The sequence below is a fragment of the Lepisma saccharinum genome, chromosome 17 (genome assembly GCF_977018435.1).
Source record: "Lepisma saccharinum chromosome 17, izLepSacc3.1, whole genome shotgun sequence".
Lineage (NCBI taxonomy): Eukaryota > Metazoa > Arthropoda > Insecta > Zygentoma > Lepismatidae > Lepisma > Lepisma saccharinum.
Window position 1 is genome coordinate 17,552,380 of NC_139245.1, and position 21,146 is coordinate 17,573,525.

The following is a 21,146-nucleotide window of genomic DNA, read 5'->3' on the forward strand; positions in this document are numbered from 1 at the left end:
AAATTTTCTTCGGCTAAAATGCTTGAAGATGAAGTCTCAAAAGGCTAAGAATCTTTTCCAGAACTTGCCTGGTTAAGAACTCAAGAGAATGTCTTCAGTATTGATTGACATGAAAGCTTTCCAGGTGTCCTGGACAGACTAACTATAAGTCATCAATACGAAGCTACCACTAGATGAACACTTACCATGAGAGTCACCTTTCCTTTAGGCTGTGCTTTAATCCAGCAATGGTTGAGGTGCACCAGCTCATGGTGGCAGAAATTATACTTCACAAGGACAGTGTTTACATATGGCAGTCATGTCACGCTGCATTCCACTACCTCCGTGGCACAATACTTGTGGTAGAGAAATTAAATTTTATTCCAGCTGCCTAGAATTTGAAGACATGTTAGTAAAAGTGGTTCTACATTAGCATGCAATGTTAATTGGACATTCATTGTCGTGCTGCATGGAGTAGTTCGTTAGTGCCCCGGGTTTGTAGTAAAATCATAGGTCTGTTGTGAGCTTGAGTCCCAGCACCGGATAAAAGAAAGTTGTTGATGAAGACGAGTAGTAGTGTTAGAATAAGTATAATCGCCAAGTTTTGTTTTAAGTCAACTTTATGCGCAGAAGGCTAATCGGGACTGGGACTACGCTTTAAAGTGTGTTCCAAATCACTATGTGCCTCTACTGGGCATCAAACCTGGGCCGCTTGATTACAAGGCAACAGAATAAGTATAATGAAAAGCACTAGACAATCTGTAATGTCCAATTAATTTTGCACACTAATGTGATCTTTGATCTTCCTGCTCATTTGTTTTCCCTTTGGTGACCAGTGGAATGCGATGATATCAAAGCCAAGATCACCACCTAAAAAATCTAGAGTGGAATGGGAAAAGACACTTCAGACTCATCGATACGAAATTGAGAATGGAACGAACATCTGTAAAATCAAGAGCAAGACTGAGACTTACTTTCCGAGAGACTTGTCTTGTTTGATACATATGTAAACGAGAATGTAAGGTACATAATAATTTTGCCCAAATCAAAATCACTTTACAGCTATAATTTTCTGAGGCAGGATTATTTTATGTGTAGGTTCTGGAGTTGCAGTGGCCCAGTCGGAAGGATATCTGTCACGCGGGAGATGGAGGTTTGATTTGCCGAGTGGGTGGTTCCGGGTGAAATTTTTCTAACACTAGCGCTGCATGGAGTGACTGGTCACATCATTTCCACAAATCACCAAAATTGTGTATGTGTGGAGCCTTAAATGTCCCCCATGTATCTTCATGGCATGTTGCAATGTGCAGGGAATAGCTTTTCGATTTCAATTGTAAAATGAAATGGACAACTGAGGTGTTTCAAGACTCGAAAAGAGAAAGAGAGAAGGTTTTGGATGAAATAGAGCTGTATACCACACTGAGAACAAAAGAGGTATCCTAGTTTACAAGACCAAACTGTATGAAATCGCATGCCTATTGCCATGCAAGATCTTTCCATTTGTGCGTAAATAGAATTATTCAACTTACATTCTCCTTTTAAAAAAGAGAAAGGAAATTTTTGCCGTGTGAAATCTAAAGTTATGTCAGAGTTCTTGAAAGGTTAAATATTGAGTATTTTATGTGTGTGTGTGTGTGTTGATTTGTATGTATTAAAAATGGGTGGAAAATGTAGCCATATACTATACACCTAGGCACATAAGTTGCAAAATCATTAATGTTCATGTAGCAAGAAGCAGTAACAAATCGAAGGAATAAGAATAAACAACATTCATACATTTATTTATTATGTAACTATATTGCTATTTTTCACCTAGTTTTACTTATTTTCTTAATCCCCCTATATTATCCTTTTCAGAGTAGATAGAATATGCCATATTAGTTGCTAAAGTATTCAAAGTTGTGTAATGTTGCTGTTTTGGCCTTCCATTAAAGCAATTAAATGCATCTTTTATAGCTTAATTGCAGTTGCACTATCATATCATTCTTACAAAAATAGAGAAAAATCACTATTTATATGTTTAATTTGGCTGTGACAGCAGATATAAGAAATACGTTCTCTGGATCTCTGTGAACAGAACGTCAAGAATATTTTTTGTATAATGGAATTTGTACAGATCTGTAACAATTAAAATAAACTCTGAATAATTTCACTATTTAAGTATGCATTACATATCTATTGGTATTTTAACATTCATTCCCATTCTCCTGTGCATATTGCAATTTGTTTTAAATGTCACTTTATGCACAGAAGCAAATCAGGACTGAACATAGTTTAAAACGGAAATTCAGCACTGAAATATGCCCTCACCAGGAACCAAATTTGAGACTCCTTCATTATAAGCTAATTACTTTGATCACTGTGTCATGAAGGAGATCTGCTGGAAATACATTTACTTTACACAGACCTGCAGCTCAAAAGAAATTCCTCATATATATATATATATATATGTATATATGTATAACATTAAAAAATGTTCATCCATGTGGCCATGGTGGCTCAGTCGGTAACGCGTCTGACTACCATGCTAAAGGTCACGGGTTCGATCCCCGGCCGGTTTAAATCCGGGAACTTTTCTAACGTGGGAAGCGGCCCCGGCACCCACCCAGCGTCGAATGACATGGGTACCTGGGGGAAACCCTGGGGGCGTAAAGGAGGTCAGGGGCGTGATGCTGATCACATCACCCCCACTCACGACCGGATCAAGAAAGTGTGGGGCGTTACCCCCCACACCCCCTATACGCCTTCATGGTGCTAAGCACAGGGGAGCACTTTACTTTTTTTTTATAACATTAAAATATAACTCTGTTACTTACCATTCATGGTTTATTTAGAGTATAAGTTCATGTTGGGCAAAATTTGTTTTTCATTTAGATATTTTTTTCTGTATCTCTTGTAGGTTCATCCATGTGGACGATACCGCCACAATACGGTTGTGTTCATTCTGGCTAAGGAGTACAACCTGAAGAACCTTCGGACCATCCACCGGTTAGATAGGTTAACAAGCGGATTGCTTTTGTTTGGTAGAAGTCCTAAAAAGGCCCGTGAAATGGAACACCAAATACGGAATCGTCAAGTACAGAAGGAATATGTATGTCGAGTAGAAGGAGAATTTCCTAGGTACGAGAGTCTCTTTTAATGTATACATGTATGTTTGTGTGTGTGTGTGTATGTGTGATAGTTCTGCAAGTTTAGCAGATTTCAATGAGTGTAGATTATGCACAACTAAAAACTGAATGTCTTGTTATAGTTTGTGTCTAATGGTCTTCATTTCAGGATGTGGACATATGAGTCTTACCACATAAGTCATGGTAACTAATATAGTTCTATTTTCACAATGATGTGTGTCAGGTAAGAAATTTCAAAATATATAATTAGAAAGCCACAATTTAAAGCATGAATTCTGCAGTGCATAGGAAATGAATCAGGACAGGCAAGTAAGAAGAAAAAACTCAAGTCATCATTCTAGATGTGTTTGTTCCCCTACAGTACAATTTGCAAGGAACGCACACACACATGCTGCACCTCACACAATAGTGCAGTATGACAGACCATCATTTTTCAAAGCTTGCGCAAGCCCAGTGTGACATTCTCTTGCAGTCTTCCCATGGAGAACATACATTTTCACATATGAACACTGTTCAGTGTGAGTCATGTTTATTCTACATGACAGTTAAATAGACTACTCCCATCCCTTCAATGACCTTGATCAACACTGCCATCTAGTGGCATCACAACATAACACATGTGATGAGGTTTCCGGAACATATGTACAATTTGTTGTAACAAAACTAAAATAATTTCTAAAGAAGAAATAGACGGAACCATCGTATTATTTTTTTTTAACATAACACCATTAAGCCTTGTTTCCATGATATGAAAAACTCAATATGCTGACCAAGGCAGAAATGTATTTTATTATAAAACATAAACTAAACGTAGTGTTTCAACCTTCTAGCAAGGTCTTCTTCAGACTCTGCACCAAGTACAAATGTAATAAGGTACAAAACAGGACGATATATATACACAAACATTACTCTCCTCCAGACTATTAGAAAGTTGGAACATTCTAGCAGGTGGCTTTTCCTTGTCAACTGTACTTTCACCTGAAAGGCTAAACATTTTCTTCCATCTGGAATGTGGTTGGACTCTTTATCTCATGCTCTTTTTCCTTCGTTCTTCTTCCTTCTTCTCTCCTCTTTTGCTCTTGTCCTTTCCACTCTTTCTAACACCTTCTTCCATTCTTTGTTTATCTTCAGTCCCCCATTCCAGTTCATTGTGTCTTCTTCATCTTTCTTCTCTATTTCCTTGGCCTCCTTCCATTTTCTCACCATTCTCTTCTCCCTTCCTATCTGCGTAGCCTCATCCCACTCTATGTCATGTCCTGTTTCTCTCGTGTGTTTAAATATCGCATTTCTCTCTCTCTTAAGTCGTACATCATCCCTATGTTGTTCCAACCTGTCTTTCAGCCACTTTTTCATTTCTCCTATATATACACTCTGATATTCTTTACATTTCACTTCGTAGATAATCCCTTCCTCTTCCTCTTCTCTGTTTTCCTTTTTCTTGTTTGCATTCTTCGCTATTCTTAAGATTTTCTCCCTCCCTTCCTGTAAGTTTTAATGCCTGCTTTCCTAAGCACTTTGCATATCTTTTCTGTGGTCTTCCCAAACCTCCTCTCTTTTTCTTTCTCTTCCAATTCTCCCCTGCCACTTTTCTTCCTTCTTCTGTTTATGTCCAGTCTATCCTCCTTCTCATAGCCATTCTTTTCCAGCTGTTTCCATAGGCTATTTATTTTGCCTTCTTTTTCACATTCTTTCGTGCATATTTTCTTGATTCTGTCCTCCATATTCTTTATAAAATTTACTTTTGTTACCTCACTTACATCACTTTTTTTGTGGCAGAATACCCCTGCTGCACACTTCTTCTGATGCCAAGCGGTTTCAATTTCTTGTCCTCTCTTCCTAAACGTTACGTTTAGTTTATGTTTTATAATAAAATAAATTTCTGCCTTGGTCAGCATATTGAGTTGTTTTTTTTATCATATCTTATGTCAAATAAACTTGTCTTGTTTTGAAAACTGCATCTTCATTGGCAAATTTGGCATTTCTTTCCCTTACACAATACCCCCGTATAATTTCTACGTACATATTGGTAGTTTCCACAATGATTCTCACAGTAGTATCATCTATGAAAAGTGAAAATCCTCGATAGCAGATTTGGCATTTTTTGAAGTTGCAAGTGATTCAGGAAGACGTAAAACTTCTTTTGTGAACATTCGAACATGTGCAGAGAACTTCTTTCCATCGAGTTATTTTGTCTTTCCCAGAAATAAGTTTCATCTTCATCCGGGATATCATTGTCATCATCATGATTTGTCTTAGAATTAGTATAATGTTCTCACTCAGTAACATGATGTTCTACATCATGATCTGATTTGGAGTAAATTATTTATCTTGAAGCACTTCCGATGAACTAGGTTCGAAATGTCCTCCAACAGCCACCGTATACGCCCCTGCTGTCTTTCATACTACGAGCTTTTGAACGATTTCTTAGAAAAATTAAACATTCACTTTAAAACACGGTCACACAACACAGATCTAAAAACTATTAAAATATTTCACTCACAAAGCACAGTAAGCGAAAGTTCTAAAAAAAATGAACAACAAAAAATCACATACCTAACTAGGCGTGTGGGGGTAAATTTGACCCCAATCAACTTTGCAACAGCTTCACCTTTCTGCAATTACACATACAATGAAGGAAATGACCTCGACAGTTGAATCAGACTGTTTTAGGAAGGTGTTAGATAAGCTAGCACCGGGTGTAACCAACAAGTGACTGGGCGTTAAGAAATACCTACCTGGGGGAGCAAATTTACCCCCACGTGCCTTGTTAAGGGTTAAGAATATGCATATTTAGCTTAGATGAAAATATGAAATGTGAGATAATACACTATAATGATCATTTCAAGTAATTTTAAAAAGGGTGACATTTTGTCATGAAATTTCTTCATATCTATTTCATCAGTTCACCATCCATTATGAGTGGTGGCAATTAGGGAGGCATGAGAGGGCAGTTGCCCCCTACCCTATAGCCTAGAAGCCATTAAGATCTTAATGCTAAACCTTGTCTACCAAGAAAAAGTAACCCCTTCTTCCCCCAGTTTTAGCAGCCAATCGCTGCCAAATGCATAAATATTTAAATGAACTAGGAACAAAATGAATCTTTAGGGCTTTATCTAAACCACATTTGATACAACCTGCAAAGTTTCCACGCTAGCGATTGCTCGACAATATCTGTGCCAATGAGAAATGAGGATAAAGTCATCAGCTAGGCAGCGAGGAGTGAATGGAAAACCAGAACAGAGGCATTTCCACGAACACTGTTGCCGTGTTGTGGTCTAACTCCCACATGCTTTGTTTGTGTCTTGTTGAAGAAGCTTGTTTTGTAGCTGTTGATGGTTAGTTTGGTGTTACTTAATGCGTGTATCTTAATCATAGCTTGGCACCAATACGGCATTCACTGGGTCTACAGCAGGCAATACTGCATTATTTCTGCTAGATTGCCAAGGATTGGCAAGCATGGAAAACGTGACAGGTTGTACCAAATGTACTTTCATTTGTTACACAATAAACCCCTTTATTTTTTTTGTTTCAGTGATGTCATTGAATGTAAGGAACCAATAGAAGTTGTTAGCTACAAAATAGGAGTGTGCAAAGTGTCACCCAAGGGCAAGGACTGCCACACAACTTTCCACAAGTTAAGCTTCAATGGAAAGACAAGTGTCGTCCTGTGCAAACCCCATACTGGACGAATGCACCAGATCAGGGTTCACCTGCAGTATTTGGGTATGTATAATAAAATTATACTTCGAGCAGTGTCTAATTACTACTTCATTATTATACTTCACTTTTTAAAAGTTTGTTTTGTGGTTATGTTTTAATGTTACATTGTTGTTATCTTTATCAATGAGTTATTATTAAAAATTATTTTTTTGACCTATTTGCAACATAAGTTCACTTTCATGTTGAGAAGTAAATCAGTAAGCAGCAAAACAGCTATAAGTATTTTTGAAAGATTTCAAATATAAATTATGAGTAGTTATCATACCACTTTGTGCTAAAAGAATGTTTCATGTAGCAAGAAAACTTGCATGATTATGATTATCATCACCAGAATAGATACGTAAGAATCTTGATCTGTAGTAATTTGGCATAGCTTTGCTGATTATTATTACTCTCTGGTGTTTCTCATTGCTTTACTTACATTTTATAGTAAAAGTGACATTTTTCTGTTTAATATTTGAATATATCTTATCACTAATCAGCTAAGCAAAAAATACTCAGCATTATGTAAATAATTGCTTTGTGCAGTATTTCAATGTAGTGCTTTACTTGCAAAAACAATGTAATACAAAATGAATGTTTATTATTTTCCTGTAGTTTACGGTTATTACAAGCATAAGAAAACAGTTTTTTGTTGTGACGTTTCAGGAGAACACACACTTCCTTCATCAGACATTTATTTTCATTTTGACTAAAGATACAGTTATATTACAACAATATAACATTGACAACATCCATTATATAACGGATTCTTTTTGTTTAAAAAAATTGCTAACTATTGTTATAACTGTATCTTTAGTCAAAATGAAAATAAATATCTGATGAAGGAAGTGTGTGTTCTCCTGAAACGTCACAACGAAAAACTGTTTTCTTATGCTTGTAATAACCGTAAACTACAGGAAAATAATTCTACAATGCAAGCAATACGTACATACAAGAAAAACTATGAATTTTTATGCATAACTGACAAACCGTGACCGAGAATGTGAATTCAGAATGTACTGTATCAATGAATGAGCACACTGAGTGATAGTCTCTTATAGTCTCTAGGTTATATAACTTATAGTCTCTAGGTTCGAGTCCTGGCTGACAAATAGATGTTCATTTGTGAGTAGCCTTTCGTTAGTTTCGTATTCTCTTGGAATTTGCCTTAAGAGGCAGATAAGTGACATAAAGTATGAAAATGAAAATGAAAAATACAAAATTGCTTTAGTTTTGTCTGTAATATTTAGCCTTCTGTGTGTTCTTTACACTGAAACGTGTGATTTCCAGGTTTTCCAGTTGTGAACGATCCACTCTACAATCATACGGTATTTGGGCCAGAAAAGGGGAAAGGAGGAAACATCGGGAAGTCAGATGAAGAGTTGATTCGAGACCTGATCAATATCCACAATGCAGAGAATTGGCTGGGAATGGACGGGGACACAGAGTTGAGCATGTTCAAGCCCCTGAAGCCAGATTTGGAGGAGAATCTCAGCTCAGACAGCACTGAAAGAAGATCGCAGATACAATCACAGTTAGGAACCAAAGGTAATGGGATGGTTCTTCCTTTTGGCAGTATTTTTTTTTCCATGTACAACTATTTTAAATTATTAAATATCCTGCACAAGGCTAACTCCGAAATTGAATTCTTTCCACAGAGAGAATAATCTGCACACCATCTTTCATTTTGCATTTAATTTTTCCATTACATGTAAGGTAGCAGAGATCTTGGCAACAGTGGCATGTTTAGCAAAACTCAAGATTCCTTTGTAGTGAAGCTCATCCTGGTTGCTCTTCTATCACCAACTTTACCCTCGGTTACAGCTCCAAGAGTAGGAGGCAAAAGCTCAAAACTCATTTTATTTTCTTACATTTCTGAGTTTTTATTATATGAGTGGTATGAACACTGTTGCCAAGAAGAAGTTTTTAAAAAAATCCAAAATTGAAAGCAATGTAAAATACTCTTGACTCCATAGCTACAGCCTTGCCGTGTGTGTTGTAAAATGTTCCACCGTTTACTGTATTTTATGCCAACTGTTCAAATTGGCTGTCAGAATCTTTGTTAAGATGAGGCTCTTTGAAGTAACTCCCTGTGTTACTCTCAAGGTCCTTTGGGAAGGTAAGTTGCCACTCGACTCCTTGTAGCAAGCTAGTAGTATTAGTGAATCACCCCAACTTGCAGTAGTTCCCTATTCCACCCCAACTTTCAGTGCCCATGGAAATTGGGCTGTGCGATATATTGATATCGAGTCGATATTTTTAAAATATTGAAGCATTGATATAAAAATATTGACATCGATATCGAAAATATTGACATTGATATACTGATATCGAAAATATCAACATTGATATCAATATGTTGATATATCGATATCGAAAATATCAATGTCGATATTGATATTCGATATGTCAATATTCAATATTGATATTATCGACGTATGGTGGTGTTTCATTCCTTACGGACAAGTTAAGTCAAGCATAAGGATGTTAAGATAACAAGTAGTGCACTCACCACTCGGGGACAGAACTTGGGAAGTGAATGATGAGATATTGCCTCTGATTAACATAGAAAGTAAATACATGCAACAACCAATGAAGAGAACAAGGTTCCTACTTTATAGAACTTGCTGGTTACCCTTGTGTACCCAAGTATAGGGATGGTATTGATACAATACGAGACAATACTTGGCAAAGACTCGGTCTCAAGTTGTAAATGATTTTCTCGTTCTTGGTCTCGCCTCAATATACAGCATATAACACAGCACAAAATATTTTGTAATAACATTTTCCTGTTTGATGCATAGTTTCGAATCTAAGAGCAGGGACAGCTCCAGAAGAGGGCAGGGACGAAACTTCAAATTGAAAGATATAAATTTGTCGGTATTGTCACGATTGTCGATATCAGTATTGTCTGGATCGTCGATATTGGTATTTTCAGTAGCGTCGATGTCGGTATTCTATATATCGACTTGATATCGATAATCAATCAATATCGGAAAATCAATATTGCATAGCCCTACATGGCAATTGTTCCATGTCTCCCTAACCAATACCTTGTCAGGTGTATTGTAAAATGTCACACTGCTGGCTTCATTTCATTCCATCAATATATGTAAAAGTAAAATAATCCCCTTGCAGTCTTGCTGCTCACCATCACCTTCTCAGGGTCTCAGTTCCCTCATCTGACCCCCTTCATCCCATCCTTGCATAAAATTCCACAGTGTTTGTCACATTCCATTCTATCTGTGCAAATTACTTGTCAATGTATGAGAAAAAATAAAATAACTTTTTGGGTGAAAGTTGCATACACAGGGCTGTAGTTATACCCTGTAGTTAACCTTACTCAATAGCATACACCTACTACTTTCGATTATTGTAGCTTTTATGTTTTAAAGCAATCCTTGAAATAATTGTTTCCTATTTTTATTTTATTTTATGAATACCTTTGCTAAACCTCTTTCATGCCAAGTATAGGTATATCATCATACCATATATTAGCGGAAACACAATGCAAAATTAATGGAAACATGATGCCTACCTAAAGTTTCACAAGATTTAAGGTATACCCTGTGAAAATTTCAGCACTACAGCACTGCCCACAATGCCACCTCAAGAGCTTCGGAGGGAGCGATTTCCCCCCCCCCCCATTTTCATCCTTCCTTTTAATCTGCCCTTGGCATTATCTCCGTTGTAGTGCACAAATAAAGAGTATAAAGATAACTATGTTGTAAAAATATATATTAACATTACGCTGCTTAAGGAATGAAAATATCTATTCAGCTTTTTCATCCTATAGACCACCAATGACACTGCTGTTGTGATGTTTTTCTGCACTGACAGTGTACAGATTGATCTGATCATAATTCATCATGTTTCCATTTCAGAGAACAATATAGATATCCCACTTCCAGACGAAGATGGAGATACAACAAGTGAACCTTCACCTAGTGTAGTGTCCTGTGAGAATGGTGATGGCATTGATCCCCTGTCTGTGTCTTCAGGGAGTCCATGTGTGTCTGGACCATCGCCAGACGTGGACCTTCTACGCACTTCTTGTGGTGTCGCCGTTAGTGATCAATTGTTGCCCTCAGGAAGAACTTGCTTGGACCTCAATGAGAGTGAATCGCCGAAAAGCAAAGTGACAGTCGCCACACAGACTGGACACGAGGCTCCAGATTATACATTCAACCCTGACAAAATGACATGGGACTCGCATTGCTATGAGTGCAAAGTGAGATACCGGGATCCAAAACCGAAGGACCTTGTGATGTATTTACATGCATGGAAATACAGGGTAAGAAATGCATAATTTCTAGCAATAGTGTGTAAAACTCAAAGCAATTTTCAACAACACGCGTACTGCAATTTTGAGGTGACATTGTCTGTCATCTATACATACTTATTTCTCTTGTAGTTTACAATTATTACAAGCATAAAAACAGAGTTTTCCGTTGCAACGTTTCAGGAGAACATACGCTCCCTTCACCAGACATTTATTTTTAGTTTGATTAAAGATGCAGTTATAACAATGGTTAAAATTTAAAAAAAAAAAGAATCAGTTATACAACAGATGTCAATGTTATATTGTTGCAATATAGCAACTTAACTGTGAAGTAAGCAGTCTGTTTTATTATTATTTCAGATAAAAATAATTGATCACCTTTTTTTAAAAATTATGAATGCCAAATATCATCAGGCAATTCAAAATCGTCATTGCTTTCACAGAGATTCTTGATGTTTTCCGTTACATTAATTTTAAAGATGGTGGCCCACTCCACTTGTGATTTGGTGTTTATTTATGCAGTAATGAATTTTAAGCATATGCTTTGAAATAAAACATTAGAATATGTACTAATTAACCAGGGTTGTCGTGTCAATATAGTATCCAGCTATCATGCACAAAAAAGATTCATTCACATGATCTCCACTGTGGCTTGGATTGTAAATGTTGGTGCCATAACTTCACACCCCCTATGTACCTTCATGGCATGGTGCAATGCACAGGGGATAGCTTTACTACCATGCTGTTACCATTAATATCAAACTGAGCAAATATTCTGAACTAGAAGGGCTATTTATCCCGGATCATGCTCATGTAGTCTAAAACATCAGGCTTCGTGCTGACCACACGTCATCCCGGAACTGGGTGATCGCCCACCTCTGCTGTAGGAGTGAGGCTGGTAGTCAATATGCAGGCCCTGGCCCTCAAGGGCTGTTGCATCACAGGTTATTTTATAGAAAAGCTATATAATTTAGACAATACTTATTTCATCTGTTACAATTTTCCATGGATGCAGTTATGTTGTTCCTATAATAATCTGTTCGGTTATTAGCGCCTATAATTAATTTGTATAATTTCTTCTCTAATCTCTTTCAGGGACCTGGATGGGGCTTTGAGACCCCACTGCCAGACTGGGCAAAGGAGAATTGGATTGAGCCCGACGACTGAGGGTGGGAGCTGGTGGGAAAGACTTCAATCTCTGAATAACCCATCCATTACAATTTCTATTGAAGGCAGGGTCCAAGAGGATTATTATAACTTGTACATAAAACATGCAGATGCATAGATACGCATGTATTCTGTTTATTTCTTGTGTTAATCTCCTCTGGAGGTAAGGAACAATCATTTGCAGAAGAGATGTTAACTTTTGGAGTGTTAGTTACATTACTATATTTTCCCCCTTTAGTAAAAAGTTAAGTTTTTTTGAATGTGTGTGTGCGTGTGCGGTGATAGAAGACAAAACTGGAGGATCCCCTGGTGCAGCCTTGGAAGAAAATGGCTGCCAATCCCGTTCTGGCCTCCAAACTGTGATGACGTTGTGTCTTGTCAAACTGCAAGTAGTATTTATGTACATATATATCTTTTCATTGAACAGACATATTCTGTGATGATATCCAGGGGATATGCATGCAGAAAATGCGATATCACTGCATGCAATTCGAGCTTCCCCTTGGTTTTTACACACACATTACAGAATTAACGCATATATTGTAGAAGAAAAAAAATAGACTGTGCCTTTATGAAAGTGTCCCATGTGACAAGCATCAGGATTTTTTTTCAAATGGACCACAGTACAGGAACAAGTCCAAAAATTAAATAAATAATATGCTTCAGACCACAAGATATTCTAATAAATGAAGAAAGAAGTCACTATTTTTCCGTATCACCTGCTTCTGTCAAGCTTTGTAGATACTCATTAGTAGAGTATTTATCATGTGTTGATCACCCACTGTTGCATCAATATCTAAAAAAGAAAAAAAAAACTTTTATTGTAAGATATAGAAAAATGAGTGATGAAATACTCGATGATAGGAGTAGTTGAAACTATGTTCATACTAAGTTTTGATATCAGTATTATAATTAAGAATTTGTAGCTGTAATTATCCCAGAGGGTGCTTCATTTCTTACTTTTCATAGGAGATAATATTGAAAAGAGGAGAGCAATTCATGTGTATCGGTTTGTCTGGATCCTTAAGTGCAAGTTTTGGACAGCAGTTCACCAATTGTTACTAGCAATGATCTGGAAGTTATTCATCAGTGTTTTTTTTTCTTTTCCTTGTAAATTTTCTTTCGTCATTGCGTTAATTCATTTAGTCTGGAAAAGTAAGTAAAGTTATATAAATTCGTCAGAACACACAACTTTCTCTCTCTCTAAAATTTTAAATATGAATTTTATTTTCAATATCTCCAAAATTTTGTACAGTTTATAAGGTACAAAGTTCCCTAAGTTGTGATTAGATATTACACACCGAGATCTTTATTATATCTAACATTTAATTCACATGAGTACAAAGTAAAACAGTATGTAGTTCATTTTCAAAAATACTCTCAACACTTTAATGAAAACATATCCGATGTCAATATATACTGGTAGGATCCTGTATTTTTTACTACGCTTGATAGTGACAGTAGATATAAAGTAGAATTTGCTACCTTTATAGGCCAAACCACAAAGGAACAGAAAGTTATGAAAGAAAGTTTTACAAATAGAATCCTAATATAAGTCACAGGGAAAAGAGTACTTAATGTTTTGTATTTAGAAGGTTACTTAAATAATTTGAGAAGAAATGTTCATCCTTGAAGTTCTGTAAGAGCAGAGAATATTGTTACATTTTATTTACTTTATTCCTATTTATATGTGTATTCAAATAGATTGTAATATTCAGTTTGTAATATTCGTCATTTAATATTCAGCTATTGACCTGATTGAAATGTTGTATACAATATTGTGATTGAATACTGATGGAAATCAATGCTCTTTTGAAATATCACTTTTTATATATTGTCCAATATTTTTGAGGCCTAAAGCATGTACATGTAATAATTATGTTCATGCAGATGAAGTCTAAAAATCATGTGAACTGTTATATTTTTTTATATTTGAAAAATTGTCATATTTCATGACACATGTTGTCACCATGACAAAGTACAAAATACAAAATAGAACAACACATACCTTATTTTATGAACTCGGGTTTTTTTCATAAACGTCTGCTACCATCTTCAAAAGAACTAAATTAAGGTATGTGTTGTTTAGTTGTACTTTTGTCTTAATTATTCTATTTAATTTAAAATTAATTGAACTTAATTTGACTTTTTATCATAACATTGGTGAAATGAATTTATCAACTCCTCTAATAAATATAGGCTGTAATGATTGATTTAAGCTGATGATTTACACATGCATTTGAAATCAAATGTAATTGTTAAAATAACATTTTTGAGCCATCTGATTGGTTTGTTGTGAGTTGTCATGATAAATCACTAAATTCTTTACCTAGGGAACATTATATTTTAAAAATATTCAATGCATCATCTGAGGAGATAATAAACAGTCTATTGATATGTAGCAATACAAATTTTAAATTGCAACTTTTATAAAATAAAACAATGAAGAAAAGCACAATTAACACATTCTTTTGATTTTCATCTTCATTACGTTTCTTTTAAAATGTATTTCCTAAAATAAGTACATGTTAATATTTTCATTATGGCTTTATTTGAACTCTTACAATAAATAAATATGTACTATGTATTCCTTAGCATGATGTACTGTATTCAGCAATTCCTTCAGCATTCTATTATATGGTAATAATATATTTACAGAGCTGAATAGTATATTTTTTTGTCAATTTCTAATTTGATGGTGTGAATATGGTAAAATTATGTTGTTCTATTAGCATACATATACATTAAAATATATTTTTAAGCATTTCTTCTCAAAATCAACTTCTAAGACAATCATCCTCATAATATTTTTAATTATTTATGTTTGAGTACATTATTTCAAATGTTCTATAAGCTGAAAATGATATTTATATATTCCATTGACAATCAGTTAAATCACATCTTGTACAAAATCTGCACAGTGCTAAAGTAAAAGAAGGGAAAATGTGGCTTTGTATGAAACAGAAGAAAAAAATCATATCATGAGAGTTAATGAAATTGAACTTGAGTGAAGTATCTCTTATTTTTAATTCATTTAATGTAAAATTTGTTTCTCGGTTACTTCTGCTTGAGATTTTTCTAAAAATATCGAGTTACCATTTTTTAAGTGTGTTATTTGAGTACTTGATTTCGCGGAAGAGAGTTGTAAAAATAAGACTGCAAGTTCCTTCCCTGCTTTCTCCAAGTACTTTCCTTTATTCTTTTTTTAACCTTTGTTCTTTCCTTTAAAATAAACCAGGGTAAAAGCAACATGAAATATCTGCATATTTACACAACATTAAGCAGTAACTTGTGAGATTGTTCCTTGTGGATATTTTTTAATGTGTGTTATTAATATTTGAGAAGTTTCATGCTTTTTTAAAAAGAAACATTGACATAATTAGCAAGGTAACAATCTGATGTAAAAATCCTCAGGAAATTGCAACACCTGAATCGTGAATCTTGTGTAAAGCACGACTTAAGATGCTAATTATTTACAAAAACAAAATTGTTTTATATCTTTTGTTATGAAGATCAATGTTGAAGTTGAAATTATAACCCTAACTGCACTGTAATGCATGTTTTGCACTATGTGCCAATTCAAATAAGACTTTTTGTATGCAGATATGTATATATTTAATAAACACTTCTTGCACTGAAATATATTTACTTTGTAATATCTTGATTAACTCCATAGTAATCATCCATTTGTTGATTTTTCTTGAAGGCAAGGATTCACTAGTGTAAAATACACTTTGCAATCAGGCTAACTCATTCATCTAAAAAAATAATAATAGCAGTGTGCATTCATCAATATTTTTTGTATGAAAAATCATCCAAGAACTCTGATATACTTCTATAGTTTGGACCAAATTACTTCGCTTGCTTTATTTCTCCATTCTGAGGAAGCACATTCTTGCTTCAAATTTGTTTTAAAATAGCAAAACAATTATCTAATGTTTTCTTTTTATAGTGTTTGTTTTGGGACCCTCTTCCATTTTCCTTTCCTTATATCATGTACATGCTTTTATAGCTGGATATAATGTTATTTTCTCATTATTTGGTTTTTATATTCACATTTATGTATTATTTTTGGAAACTCATAGAATTGTCCCAGTTTTGTTCAGTCTGAATGGATGAACAAAAGATGGCATGTATTTTTGTAAAACTCCCAATTTGTTAATTTTATTCTAAAATTTAGAAACAAAATACATCCTTTTGATATTTTATTCTAAAAGGAATCTGCAAGAACATCAGTGCAAAGTGATGGGGGATGCAGGGGGATGGTATCCAGCTGTACCATTGTCATCATGTTAAACCATGGGAGCATCCCCCAGCTAACCCCAAGGCTCGACGAAACACCCACTTCAGATGCTGAAGGGCATGATGGATGGAAACTTAACAGTCACTATCACTTCATTTAAAATATATGTCGATGATTTCCTAGTGAATTTAATTTGTAAAAAAAATAAGTGTTAATGAAATCCTGGTCTACATATTATTGTAATAAATGGATTTGATACTTGCTCTTGAATCCTTGACCTTATGGTGACTAATATATGTAGTTCAGGTACTGCAAGGAAGAAGTATATTTACGTGCAAGAAACATTTATATGTATTATAAATTACCTAAAAATATTTCTGAAAACACATTCACCTCTTCTTAATGCCAGATTATTTGCTATTTTCGTGATACGATCCTTTAGTTTTGCAGATATGAAGGCAGCGGACTTGCTGATAATTTATTTTTGTTGAACAGTTTATATTATGTGATATAGTAAATGATTCATGTGAACTTGATAATGATATAAAGCTTAGATAACTGTCAACAGAAGGAGATGGAAGTGTTACATTACTATCCACTTTTTTAACCACAATAAAAAGTCAATAAAACTTCATTATTGGCTTATAATTTTAAGGTTCTCTCCATTTCAAAAAATAATGATGTTTTCTACATGTATAGACCTTAAGGACATTGTACAACCAGTGTTACCTTAAAGGAACCATTGATATGTTAAATTGTGGTTTGTCAGTTCTTTATATTATCTTGTCCATGTCAATGAGAGGACAATAATAAGTGTAACCAGACAAGGAACCATTTTTGTTAATCGGTTTTGTTAGTACAGGTCACAGATCTTATTCTGGTTTTAATGTATTGTTTTACTCCTTATTATCCTTAGATGCGATAGAATGAAAAGGGTGGTGTAATAGACACAATTTCAGGAAACTTTCGTTTTGTAGTTTTTTCTGCATTGTACAGTTATGATTGTTATGTAAGGTTCGAGTAAAGCAATGTTTCTTTAATGTTTTTTGATGCATGTTATGGTATACGTAGGATGTTACGCTCCTCGTGAGCCAATTCTAGAAAATGATGCTGGCAAGTGATATTATATTTGTAAAGAATATTTGGAAGAAAAGACTTATTTTGTGAAAAATTACTTGGTAGTTGAGTCTTTCAGGCATTTTTCATATCAATTGCATCATGTGACATGTTTTACAATTTTGACTCCCTACATTGCATAATAGCCTTTTGTAGCAGCATCGATATGTAGATTTTTGAGATGTAAGGCATTATTTTTCAGTGTTACGTTTTTTTGTTGAATTTGTTTATTTGGCATTCCGTGGGTTACAATTTTCATAGAACAGGGTAAAAAGTAAAAAATCAGGTCGTCCTGATTTCAATAGTTTCACTGGCCGAATGCTAAATATATTATATAAATATATATATTATAAAATTGATAGTAAATGGAGGAAAAAACCCTGTCATTTTTAATTCATCTGTTCATTAAAAAAATACATATAGAACTGTTGAATATTATTTCTCATTTGTAACCTTTTCCTAGTAGCAAGGTAAGTGTGATTTAGATTTAATCGATTTGAGTCAGCTTCCGTGGTGGAGTGGTTAGCATAGCATGTGTGACGATTTTTTTATGCGAATTCGATTTTAAGTACAATGTGAAAAAATCCCGCATCGAATATCGTCACATTTCTCCTCATGTTACTCCGGTACGCTTCGCGTCTGTCTGGTTGCAAGATTAATGGATTGACCGCTAGAGGTCTCTAGTGCATTTTTCGCCTTACGAACAGCTTCGACGAAAAGCAGCAGTTCCTTATCAGCTCGCGAGCCGCGAGGGATTCCTGACGTGACGTAGTAGATTACGGGAGAAGCAGCGGCTCGCAGAACTCAGTGTGCTTCTCTCCCTTTTCTCTCTCTCGACGGCAGTTTTGATTTCGACAAGTACTTGATTTCGTCAAACATTACGAGGGAACGTTGGTTCGCACGCGTTTAGTGCAAATACGTCAGAAGCGATTGGAGTCTTTTGGGAATACAGGAACGTCAAATTACGTGGATGGCGAAAATGGAATTTGCTTTCCCCATTGAGCTTTTTTCACCGAGGACGACTTGTTAGTTTCGTCTGGTAGAAACCTGAAGTACGAAGGACAATTGGATCGACAAGTGAGAAGGAAGGATGAGAACAAATACACGGCTATAGTATTCGACGAACACGAGAAGCGGCTGATTTGACGACGTCCCAGTGTTCGCTTGATCCAGAGGGATTGTCTAGTTGGTATGGGTGGATCCATTGCGACGAGGCTGAGGTATGTACCCAATGACTCTTTTCATAAGTGAAGTGTGAAAGTGTGTGTTTTTTGGACGAGAAGGCCACTTTGACTCTCTTGTCGTTACCTTCGACTCGGAATGATAAACTGAATCAATAAGTAAGCCACGAAGTGCGAAGAGTGAATTACGAGTAAAACAATTACAAATTCCCCCCCCCCCCCTTTTTGTGAATAGACGTCGTAATGTTGCCGTGGATACAGTGAAGAAAGAAAGTGTTGCTGAGACACGTCCTTCGTCTCCTCCCCCGTTTTTTGCTCAAAGTAACAAAAAGGATCAATCGTTCAATTTACCTTGCACGCGGACAACTCGTATAATGAGCTTAATGCCTCCCCCTCCCACAAAAAACCAGAATCACGAGTCGATATAACTTTCACGCAATATATCAAATGAGGTTAGGATGAGCACCAAAGTAATATGTAATGTCAAAATGGGTGGTCCTTTCTTCTTTGGAATAACTAACAATTAACGAAAGAGTAGTGTAAAAAATGCAATCATAGATTTGTTTCGACCTGTTTTAATATATTGCATTATAACGTCATTGGTAGTCACTGGGTTTTGTTCCCGGTTATATTTTTTGTTGTGCCACCAGTAACGAAGAATTGTTAGTAACTTTTAGTCAGTTATTGTTACGAAAGGAACGAAATAATTGTTGTGAATAGTATATGTATATGTTACACTTGGAAAACGCCTGCCATTCTGCGTTGCGAGGTAGTGCGTAATAAATCTTGAGTTGACTCAACAAATTAAATTAAGTGTAAATAATTATCCCTCACTCTGTAAAAATTAGAATCCATTGCATTAGAGCATTTTTGACTAAAACGTGATCGGAAAACCATGCTCGGATGAACAGGCGATTTACTTTCATTGGTTGAGAAAGCGACTTAATTTGACTACGATATTTTCAAGTTTGGTTATTGACAAATTGTTTTTTCTTTTTTTTGTGTGTGTCAAGTTGGTTCTCTGCGGAGACTGAGGCGACGGTCCAAAATACTGTCATTAGCCTCAACAAGCCCTCCTGACTATTGTAAGTGATAGTTTTTTTTCTTTACTTCTATTATCGTGCGAGTGATTGAATTTTCCACGGACCTCTGCACCTTCCTTTCAAAAATCTTGACCTTATTGTCACGCACGCGACTATCACGTTACAAAGTTTTTGGTAGCAGATCTGGTTCTGTATACATACATTTTTCTGCTTTACGCGTTAAACGTAAGAAAAGTTTAGATTCACCTCCTTTTTTTTACAAAATTTTTTCCCCCCCACCCCCCCTTTTAAGAACCTTTTGTTTTCTTTTCCCTTTTCCATTGGAAATTTGAGTAATTTAGTAGAAGATAGTAGTCACTTCTATACTTCTACCACCATGCCTCCCCCGGAAACGAGCAATGTTGGCGAATTGATATCTATACAACAGGAGTCTTCTCCATTCGTTTTACCACCACCGCCACCCTTAACGGGTCCCCACATTACACATCCGGTTCAAGTTTTCTCGCAGGTAACTACGGTACCAATTAACACAACTACCACATCTACAGCTCCCTCAATGTTTTCGTCACCCTTGCCCGCAACAACAACGGCGACCGTAACGGTCCCTATATCACCTGGTTCAGTTACGTCATCTCATCTTAACGGAGACTCTTCTGTTATTCATAAGATTCTTCTGAGGAATTTAGATACCCATATAGATGCGCTGGCTATGTGCGACGGTCAAAGTCATTCTGCCTTATTCACATTCATGTTGGCTTTACACCGTCTGGTCATTTCCCACCAATATCCATTGCAGTGGCTTTTGCAAAATGCAACTCGCCGTACCGCGGGTGCCTTGCAAACACTTTGGACGACGGCTATCGCTTCTCTTATGCCTTGGCACGACATGAAACTCTATATATGGAGACATTCGGTTCCGATGTCTTTGTATACAGACTTGGTTAATGCCCACGTTACTCGTCCTCAACGTGAATTTGAGACGCTTCACATTTATGTGTCAGACGTCCGCGATTCGGCCGAGGCTCTGGCATTGGGCTGGGATCCTACCATTTTGGTCACCTTTGTTTTACAACATCTTAACAATACCTCCACCAACTGTTTATTATTTCAGTCCCGTCCACAATCTATGCCTGAGTTAGTAGCTTTAGCTCATTCCATCATTCCTTTAGAGATGCAAAAGGCGTATACACAACGCCAATTAGGTCAGCTTGACCGGCACGTGACTCCCCCTCCTCATAATCTTGCTAACCGAGGGCAGAATTTAAATCGCCCCCTGCGTCAATCTCATTCTTTTTACTGCAACTT

At 35.9% G+C, this 21,146-nt stretch overlaps 1 protein-coding gene across 3 annotated transcripts in view; it reads left to right on the plus strand.

Moving 5' to 3' along the window:
• Positions 1–18,028, plus strand: part of LOC146001554 (pseudouridylate synthase RPUSD2-like) — a 1,108,196-nt gene extending 1,090,168 nt beyond the window's left edge. For all 3 annotated transcript variants that reach the window (XM_083139021.1, XM_083139022.1, XM_083139023.1), the window contains 5 exons: positions 2,879–3,099; positions 6,640–6,830; positions 8,100–8,357; positions 10,694–11,103; positions 12,187–18,028. In XM_083139021.1, coding sequence (XP_082995147.1) covers positions 2,879–3,099; positions 6,640–6,830; positions 8,100–8,357; positions 10,694–11,103; positions 12,187–12,258 — 1,152 coding nt within the window. In that variant the 3' untranslated portion in view covers positions 12,259–18,028. The remainder of the gene's footprint in view (positions 1–2,878; positions 3,100–6,639; positions 6,831–8,099; positions 8,358–10,693; positions 11,104–12,186) is intronic.
• The last annotated feature ends 3,118 nt before the right edge of the window (positions 18,029–21,146 follow it).